At 47.6% G+C, this 9,794-nt stretch overlaps 1 protein-coding gene across 1 annotated transcript; it reads left to right on the top strand.

Moving 5' to 3' along the window:
* The first annotated feature begins 2,004 nt into the window (after positions 1–2,004).
* Positions 2,005–9,542, top strand: LOC143638731 (synaptonemal complex protein 3-like). Its single transcript, XM_077106537.1, has 8 exons — positions 2,005–2,095; positions 2,582–2,651; positions 2,831–2,865; positions 4,039–4,156; positions 5,348–5,447; positions 6,210–6,308; positions 9,040–9,144; positions 9,444–9,542. The coding sequence occupies exons 1-8, from the start codon at positions 2,005–2,007 to the stop codon at positions 9,540–9,542; spliced, it is 717 nt and encodes a 238-aa protein (XP_076962652.1).
* The last annotated feature ends 252 nt before the right edge of the window (positions 9,543–9,794 follow it).

Here is a 9,794-nt window from a genome sequence, read left to right as displayed (position 1 = left end):
TGCTCCAGGGCGAGAGTAGATTAGCCCTGAGAAGCGGGTCACTTCTGATTAGAAAGTAAAACTTCTGTGTGCTATGTTTAATTAGCCGAAAGACCTGATTTATTGCTGTTGGAAGGCTGCCTTCTTTGTTCACAATACTATAAAAAGATGTCTTGTTCACAATAAAGGACCTTTTTTTTCTGCTGCTGCTTTGCTTGCTCTGCTTCTTCTTTCTTTCTCAGGCTGACCTGCACGTGAATTACTGCAACAGGAAGGGAAGTCCAAGACACAAGGGTGATGGGTCATGGCGAAGACGCCTCCTGTACGGGTAAGGCGGCTTAGGGAGACGCCAGTGCTGTCCACTGGCCTGTCCTTCCCGCATGAGGTGCAGGACTCGCTGCCATCCATTCGATGTCCTGTCCTCACGGGGCCAGGAGCCTGGCTGAGGTGCTGCCAAGGCTTGGCGCCCCAGGGCCCCAGGGACCCCAGCCCATGGCAGTGCCGCCCCCTCCCTCGGTGGCGGGTGGCGGAGCTGCAGGGGGGGCATGGCTCCAAGCGGCCCCGCCTCCCGCACGCGCACTGCGCCAGCCAATCAGCGAGTGAGGCGCGCAAACACGACCTGCGGGCTGCTGCCACGAGGAGGACCAGGACGCCAAGGCCCTGAGAGGAGCTTCGCAGTCGCCCAGCTGGGTGAGGGGTAGCGATTCCGGACCCCACGATGAGGCGCCGGCCTGGGGAGGTGGGATCGGCGTGTGGTTCCGCGGGGACCAATGGTGTGGGGCTCTCGGAGGACAGAGGTGTGAGGTGACTTCATGGGTGTGGCCTGGGCCTGGGGTGAGGGGGGCCGCTGAGAGCGGGCCCAGGAGCGCGTCTGGAAGGGAAGGGCCCTGATGGCGGCGGGAGGGTCTCCGCGATGCTGGAGGCCTGGCGAGAGGATCCGCCCGCGCTGTCCCTGGTGCTGGGCCGCCCTCATCAGGGGACACGCGGGCCCCTGAGGCGACCCTGGGGCTTTCCCAAGGGAGAGAACAGAGAGGGGCTGTGTCCTCCCTTGGTGTGCCAGACTGGTGCAGGCAGAGGGGTCCCTTCCCATGGAACTTACTGAGGAGTCATTCGGCCACCGTCTGCCCTTGGGTCTGTCCTCCCCAGCGGCCACCAGCCGGGGTCATCTGGGGACCCGAGCAGTGAGATCCCGCAGAGGCGCCTGAGGTGGAGGGTTGGGGGGGCGCGGGGCAGTTGGGGCTCGTACCAGCCCTCGTGTAGCGGGATGGGACTGGACAGGTTGGGTGGGACAGGATGGGGCGGGGTGGTGCGGAACTGGACGGGCACTGGACAGGCGAGGTGGTGCAGCAGGGTGGTGCGGGGTGGGACTCCGACCCTGGAGTCATCCTTCCTGTGTCCCTTCCAGTTCCAACTGGGTGGGACTGGATAGAACGGGGCTGGACTCGACCCTGGGGCCATCCTTCCCTTCTCCTAGTGTTCCAGAGGGACAGGACAGGGCGGGGCAGGGCTCGACCCTGGGTCCATTCTTCCCGTGTCCTCTCAGGTTCCAGCTAGGTGGGACTGGACCCTGGGGCCATCCTTCCTGTCCCCTGGGTTCCAGCGGGTGGGACTGGACGTTTTGTTTGTTTTTTTTTTTTTTTTTTGAGGGGGGGACTTGAGACCCTGGGGTTCTCCTTCGGGTCCCTCGGGATCCAGCAGGGAGAGACTGGATGGGGCCGGGCGGCTCTTCACACTGGGGCCATCCTTCCTGTCCCCTGTCCCCTGGGTTTCAGCCCTCCTGTAGCAGGACTGGACTGGATGGGGCAGGACATGACCATGGCATCATTGGGTGGGGGAGGGACTCTACCCTGGCACCATCCTTCCCCTCCCCCTGGCTCCAGGGCATGTGTCAGGCCACGAGGCCACACCAATCTCCAGCCCCAAAGCCCCATGCCCTGATTCTCCTCTGACACCTCCCACCTTCTTTAGTGCATCCCTGCCCTCTGGAGCTTTCGGGCTCCCGTGCAACACAGGGCGGCCGTCGCCATGGCACCCACGGCAAGGAAGAGCTTGGGGAGAGCTGCCAAGGCCCAGGTGGAGCCTCAGGACCTGTCCGTCTATGACTTTGAGTGCCCAGGTGAAAAACGCTCCTGTCCCAGGGGTCCCTCCAGCGCGGAGGCTCTGCTCTGGGCATCCCCGTGTCAGAGGTGTTCCCCCTCTTGTCCTGTGGGGCCGTGAAGCGCGTGGGCGGCTGGAGTTCCTGGCCCTGGGTTGGGGCTATCCCACGTTTCCAGCGCCGAGAAGCCCCTGTGTCTCAAGCACCTTCACGGGATTCCGGTTCTTGCTCCTCTGAACCCCTGGCAGCTCTCACTTCCTACTTGCCCCAGGTGCAGGACATGCACTTTGGCCCTGGTACAGATGCCTCCTTCCAGTGGCCCCAGGCCCTGACCAAATTTATTGTGGCCTACACCTAAGGGATTCCACCTCTGTCTGTCTGCATCAAGATCTTTTCCTTGGCCTGAAGAGCCAGGAAAATTGCACAAGGGAGAGGATATCTCTGCAAAGAGTGGATCAAATAGCACACTTGCTTGAAAAACATCTTTCCTTTCTCTTTTCTTTGCAGCAACCAGTTCAGGACTTGATGACAGTGGGGAGGAGAGTTCTTTCACAGGTCGTCAGGAGCGAGACATGGGGTAATGTGTTTAAAGCCGTTTTTTGCCTGCTGTGTCACATAGGGTGATTTCAGAAAAGTCCGCCTTATGCTCACACATCATCTAGTCGACCTAATGTGCTGGGCCTCCTGCCCTTCTGCAAAACCAAGGGCGGTGTTTTGCCTACATTCATTTAAAAAGCTGATGCAATTTCTTCACAGGAATGAGCTACGGAATATGTTGGCCAAGTTTCAAGGTACGTTTTGGGAGATATTGGTAGTTTAAGTAAAGGGTTTCAAATCAAAGGCATTTATCCCAGGAAATATTCATCAGAGGACCTCAGGACCATCTTTGACTCCTTGTTCTCCGAGGCAGGATGTTACACAAGTATGGACTATTTGGACTTAATAGATTTCCCTACCCATTTTAATTGTTGATGTGAAGAGCATGGTACTTGCAGGCCTCAGATAAGAGTGGTGCTTTTGTTCCTGTACACTGAAATGTGAAAAGAACATTGGATGAGATAATCTGTACTTCACATTAGGTCACACAGTGAGGGCTATATCTATTTTAAAGTTTTAGACTTCATTTCACATGTTTTGTATGACCACCCCCATTTCTTTTCTTTGGGCTGGGGGTAGCGAAGATGGAATCTTCTCTAATATCTCCTCACCGTTTACTGACATAAATAACCCTTGTATTGGAGGTCTGAAGCCAACATTGTTAGAATGTGAGTGATGGTTGGATGATAAGAATCTAATCCTAGTTTTAGATGGCTGTGACGGACATTATCTCCACTAACTGTGTTCAGTGTCAGACTCTTAAACATAGAGCCAGAATCAGTTTAGAATCTTTTGCCTTGATGGACCCAGCATGTAGAAATGGTCTGTGAGTGAATTTATTCATGCCCTTAAACTCTTTGTGGTCTTTATCCCATAGTTCAATTTCTTGAGAAGCCTGACTGGTAAACTGAAATGGACTTTTCTTGTGTTCACATGCCAATATTGATCTTTGTGCTTTGGAGCAGGGTGTGAAAGGAATTGTTTTGTGTTTTGCACGCAGCGGTCTGACCATATTCCCTCTAAACGTGACCTTGAATTGGAGGATATTTTTGTACATTTGTTAAAAACTAGCCTTTGTATGTGTTTTCTCGTGAAGATGTTGGACACTATCGCTTGAGACCCCGTTTGTATGTTTTGGAAAAATAGAACCTGGTTTTCCTTACATCCAAAGTATAGAGACTGAAGTGCAAGTGTCAAATTTCAAATTCCAAACTGCCATAAATTTTCACTGAAAGGAAGGATGCATATAATCTTGCCTTTGGAAGAGATGCCTGCTTGTTGACACTAAGTGTCCATCATGCTGTCAAGCCCAGGTTACCCTTACTGGCTTGACGCTGGATGTTAACAAGGTTATATTTTCTATGTAGGGGACATCAAGAAGGTTCTTCAGGCCAAGAGAAGAAATTTAAAAATGAGTATCAGTGCTTCTGTCAAAACCATTCAGCAGAAAATTGAGCATGTTCTGAAAATCCAGCATGAGCAAAGGTGAGGTTGTTGCTATTCTGGAGCCAAACAGTTTGTGTCTGTGGGTGCACACTACTCCTGAGACTTGGATGGTCTTTTGTTTGTTGGAAGAGAGATTGTAAAGTAAATCAGATTGGCTTGAATTTTCTTTGGAAAATAATTTCTTTTGTCCTATATCCTTGCATGATCATTGATCATTAGTTTCCTGGAGGCCAATCAATAAAGATGACCTTTTCTGACTCTTCAGATTGCAGTTGAATTTCCTTCACGGGAGGAAGTGAGCACTCTTTCCGTGAAAGTTTGCTTCGTTAAAATTAAATAAGTCACCACACTCAGGTACACACACCTTTAACCCCAGCCAGTCGGGAGGCCAAAGCAGGAGGATTGCAATTTTGAGACCAGGCTGGACGACGTAGTGAGGCTGTGTCTCAAAATCCAAATTAAACCAAGGGCTGGGGATGGAGCTCAGTGGTAGAGCACCCCTGGGTTTTATCCCCAGTATCCAAAAAATGTCTTTAAGTTAAATATTTCAGACCATTTCTCTTGTGCAAGCTACGCGTATTTTATAATAGTGAGAGAGAGGTACATCTTACTTTGTGAATAATATATAAATCTGCTGAATGACCTGGGTACGGTGGCAAACACCTGAAGTCTGAGCATTACAGCAGCCGAGGTGGCAGGTTGACTGGAACCCACATGCTCGAGACCAGCCTGGGCAACATAGTGAGACCCTGGCTAAAAGAAAACAAAACAACAACAACAAAATGGATCGAATGGGGATTCACCAGCATTTAGTACAAATTCCTTATGGGCACAGAGTGGGGGAAAAATGAAGTATTCCTACTTGGAAATCTTTGATGATGAATGCATAGAATATTTGCAATAAATTTATGATTCAGAAAAAGATTATAAATAAAAATATTTTTAGTGAAGTGTATTTTCACAGCATATTTATATAATGTGGTAAATCTTGCTGAGTTTTCTGGAGCTAAGGCACATGGAGATCTCTCTCAGCAGGTTAGGAGCAAATATTCTAGGAATAAGGCTAAATCACCTCTCTCATTTTTGCAATTTTCCCTCAGAAGATTTCAGCTGTTCTTTTGCCCTTCTTCCATTGCTGGCACAAATCAGGAAAAATCACTTTTTAAAAATTTTTCTTACTTCTTTCTGATTGTCGTGGCATATCGCCATGTTTATCATTATCTCTTACAGGGAGGAGCTTTATGAAGAATATTCTCAGCAGTTTGCGACTTTGGTTCAGATGTGGAATCTAGATGTGAAGAAAGTCAAGGAGCAAGGAGAAAAACTGGCTGTTGGTATCAGGCTTAGCTTTACGGCTACTCATTTTACCACCATCTCCGGTAGCAAGAGTTCATGCAAAACACTCAGGAGGGAAGGTGGAGGGCACGAGGCTAGCTGGACCAAGGTGGGAGGAGGGTGTGGTGATGGGCGACTGGATGTCCCCTTGGGATTGCTAGTGCTTCCGTAGTGAGGTGGCAAAGTCATCAGCTGGGAGTGGGGATGGGGAGCAGATGCTGCCTTCAGGGCAGAGGAGAAGACAGGGGATTGTTTCCTATGAGCAGGCCGCTGGAAGGACGAGGGAAACAAATGCTGAGTGGTGATTCGTACCAACTTTGGTTTGTGACCTAGGGAGCCGGAGTTTAAAGTGAAGCCAGTTGGCATGGCTGTGGTCAAGCAGCTGGAGGGTTGGATTGTCCTGGATGGGGAGTGAGTGTGGAGTATATATGCAAGGGTGGAGGTCTGATGACTGTAACCTGGGACTGAAAACACAGAGTCCACCATTACCGGAACACCTCACTGTGTGGTTCTTCAGGTCTTCAAGACCTGAGCCAGATGTATTGGATGTTGTTAAAAAGGAACGTTGCCCCCTAAGTGCACAGGAGATAGGATTGGTGCCTAGCTTTCCTCTAGGGTTGGTGAACTCACATCATGGAAATTTGGTCATGCTATTAAATGAGGAAATATTGAGAGTGTATCTCAAAATTATTGTGTTTTGTTAAGTTTTAAGTTTTCCTCCAATTGTTATTACACCTGCCTCTTTTTGTGCTTGTAGGGTATATTTCAACAGCAACAAAAGGCTTTCCAACAATCTCAATTTGTTCAGAGCCAGAAAATGAAAGCCTTTAGAGAGTTATGTGAGCAATACTTGGAGGTCTGTCGAATTTGGTAACACACCATTCCACCCCCGCCCCTTGTGTTTGAGGATTCTGTTTTCTGAATCATACACAATAGATTTGTAAAATATTTTGTCATCTAATTAATTTTGTACCAGGCACTGTGTAGTTTGATTTCTTGCCGATACTAATTAAAAACAAGAGCCTCTATAATTATTTGAATTTTAATTACAGTACACTTGTGATGATTTGATCACTCTGTTTTCTAGTGCACTAAGAAGAACATTAAAATGTCCTTTCAAATCATCCTGTGTGTACTGGGAGTTGAAGACGCTCTTTTTCTTTCCAAACCTGTGTTCAACATGTGAACTCTGACCTCAGAGACTCTGAAGCATTTTTCGTATGATACCGTTGTTCCCGCTTTAATCCACATACGGAGTGAATTTTTCTTTTTAGGATTTGCTAATGGTGGTAGGTGTCATGTAAGACAGGAATTGGTCAATTGGCAGTATTACCCAGAGTCTCACATGGCACAAAGAGTTTGACTAAGAGTTTAATCATGGCTACCTGTCCCACAGTCTGTTTCTTAGCAGAGTGGTGAGAGATGAAAGTAGGAAGTCTGGCCCATCATGGGCACTCTGGCGCACCCCTGTAATCTCAGCAACTTGGGAGACGGAGGCAGGAGGATGGCAAGTGCCAGGCCAGCCTCGGCAACTTGGCGAGACCCCACCTCAACGTAAAAAAAAAAATAAATAAATAAAAAGGGCTGGGGATGCAGCTCGACGTTAAAGTGCCCCTGGGTTCAATCCCCAATACCAAAAAATAGAAGAAAATGAAGCAGGATGTCTGCACATCCTTTGTTTCCCGAGTATTCCATGGCATATTTGCTTTTTCTTTTATGGAAGGGATGGCAAATGACCCCATATGGCGACTTTCAGTCATAGGACAGGGCCCAGATGTGCCTCAGAATGAAAACGTAAGCAGAAGACTAACAGTTTGTGGATTGAGAATTGTCTACTGTCATGTGTGCATCTTAGCAAGTTGTTCTCCTACGTACGGACCTCTGCTTTGTGCAGGGACAGACTTACGAAGCACTCAGTGATGTGCTGTTTATTCATCTGCCCCTCCTCCTTTTTAGACAGAAACTTTTTAAAATCTCCTGTTCACATTCATGTTGAAATTTCCCTCTTCCAAACTGGGATGGTCCTAAATTCCTCCTTTAAACAAGGCCTTTCTTTACTTCTAGAGTAATTCCCATGAGCACACATACACGCTTACAAACGTGCACGTGCACACAGACATGGGACACATTAGGGGACACCAAAGAGTCATTTTTAAGTGCTTCTAATGTTCCATGAGAACCATTTATTACTTGGTGCCCAGGTTTGAGGCAGGAGTTCTTCTACATGCTGGTGCTAAACGTTGCTGCTTAGGTAGAAACTTGACTTATTTTTTTAGCCTTCCGCATTCGGGTGTCCTTCCCATCCAGTTATCAGTTGGCCTGAGGTTTTTCCCTCTCCAGTGGTGCTTAGATCATCTGTGACTCCTTGCTGCTCCTGCTGCTGCCCTACTTCTGCACATCATCACCCCTCACCTGTATTATTAAACTTTGATCTGAGCTCATTCCTTTCAGTCATTCTTCAAGGGTCTGCAATATTATCTGCCTGAAACACAGCCCTTCTCGCTTCTAAAACTGTCAGTGACTCCCTGCTCTACATTTTGGATATTCAGATACCCACCCCACAACGTCAGGCCTTTTTGAAGCTGCATTTGCTCTGGTCTTTGCTTCCTCCCACCCCTCCAGGTCCATAGGCTTCTCTGAAGTAACTCACATTCCTTTGTGCTTCGCTTACACTCTTCCCCCAGAAAACTTTCGGCTTGCGTTGCTGAAATGTTTTTAGTTATTGATGGACCTTTTATTTTATTTATTTTTATGTGGTGCTGAGGATTGAACCCAGCGCCTCTGGCACGCTAAGCAAGTGCTCTACCACGGAGCCACATCCCCAGCCCACCTCTTAAAACCTATTCAATTGCTGACTTAGTAGACATAGCCCAGCATGCCGCTCTTGTGTTATTTCTTTTCAATGCTAGGAATATGGCAGAGAGTGTGTATTCATTTTGTGATTCCTCCATAGCCCTGGACACATGATGGTTTTCAGAGTAAGCTTGAGTTCAAAGATTATTTTAATGACTGCAAAAATTTAAATCAGAGTTTTATTTTTCATGAGTTGGTGAGGCCATTCTCTAGAGCATTTGATTCCCCCTAGGGAAGTCATGTTACATTACCTACTAGTGTTCATGAAATGGGTGTATATATATCTCGCGTTTTGAAACTTCAGTAGGGGACTTCAAAGTTATGGTGTGCGTGCATTCATGTACAACTTGCATGCTTTCTCTGTGTTCCATGTTGACCCTGAAACTTCCCCATCTTGTTCAAACAAAGTGTCATGCCTCTATCAGGGCAGTCTTTGACTCAAATCGCACATTTTGTGGTTTCTTTGGTGGATATTTTGGTTTTCCTGTAGTACATAGACTATTCTCGATGTGGCCCCAGTAATGACCATCGCTTGAATTTGAACCTCTTCTCCTTTTGAAATGCAGCTTCCCTGCTGACATCTGTGAAGGGAGATGAAGAGGGGTGGTTTAAAAACAAACTTGGGGTTTGGTAGAGCACTTGCCTAGCACAGGTGAGGCACTGGGTTCGATCATCGGTCCACATAAACGTAATAATATGAAGGTAAAAAAAAAACCTTGGGCTTTCTGTTGTAGAGTCTGCAGGATATAGAGGAGAATCACGGAAACGTACTTGCTGGTGAACACAGTGAACTTAGGAAACAGATGGCCATCTTGCAAACGAAACTTATGATGGAATCTGTAAGTATCCTGTAGGTAAAGTTGACAGCTAAGGCCTGGTTTTAGCACCAAAAGGGCTTGTTTGCTAGAATATGGACAATATTCAAACAACTATTGAACAGATGATTTTCTCCTTTCACGTAACAGCAGCAGGAGGAGAAGGCCAGTGCTCGGAAATCTCTCCTATCCCTGTTATTCTCATGATCCTTTGAAGAAAGCTGTTCACCCCAAGTGATACGATACAGTCATAAAGTTATCTCCATGAGCCCAACATGTCTTGTTCACTGGTTTGTTAAGTGCTGGATCCCCTTGATGTTCAGACCCAAATGAAACCTGAAGAGCTGTGTGTGGGAGCTGTTGAAAAGCCCGTGTGTGAAGCTTCCAGGCCTTTGGCAGAGCTGCTGGCTTTTGCTGCCTGACACTGCCAATTAACTCTTAGCAATAAAGATGATTTCATGTTAGGTTTGGTGTCAGTGTGTTTGCGTCCATCCCCAAACTCAGAAAGCACAAGCATGGAAGGTCAATTTGTCCCTCCTTAAGGGAAACAGTTAAAGAGATGCAATCTCTTTATGGACACACTCCTGTGAGGTCTCATTAAAAGTTACAGAATCTATTCAGGTGAAAACGAGATTTCAAAGGAAATCTATTCTGTGGGCTACAGGGCTTATTAC

This window comes from Callospermophilus lateralis, chromosome X (assembly GCF_048772815.1).
Source record: "Callospermophilus lateralis isolate mCalLat2 chromosome X, mCalLat2.hap1, whole genome shotgun sequence".
Lineage (NCBI taxonomy): Eukaryota > Metazoa > Chordata > Mammalia > Rodentia > Sciuridae > Callospermophilus > Callospermophilus lateralis.
The sequence above is the reverse complement of the archived record's forward strand: the minus strand, read 5'-3'. Positions and strand labels throughout refer to the sequence as shown.

Bases quoted from the DNA above. Each gene is read 5' to 3' on its own strand.
- LOC143638731 (XM_077106537.1), top strand. From the start codon at position 2,005: ATGGCACCCACGGCAAGGAAGAGCTTGGGGAGAGCTGCCAAGGCCCAG. The intron at 4,157-5,347 runs GTGAGGTTGTTG...TATCTCTTACAG, and splicing joins AAAATCCAGCATGAGCAAAG to GGAGGAGCTTTATGAAGAAT. The intron at 6,309-9,039 runs GTCTGTCGAATT...TTTCTGTTGTAG, and splicing joins TATGTGAGCAATACTTGGAG to AGTCTGCAGGATATAGAGGA.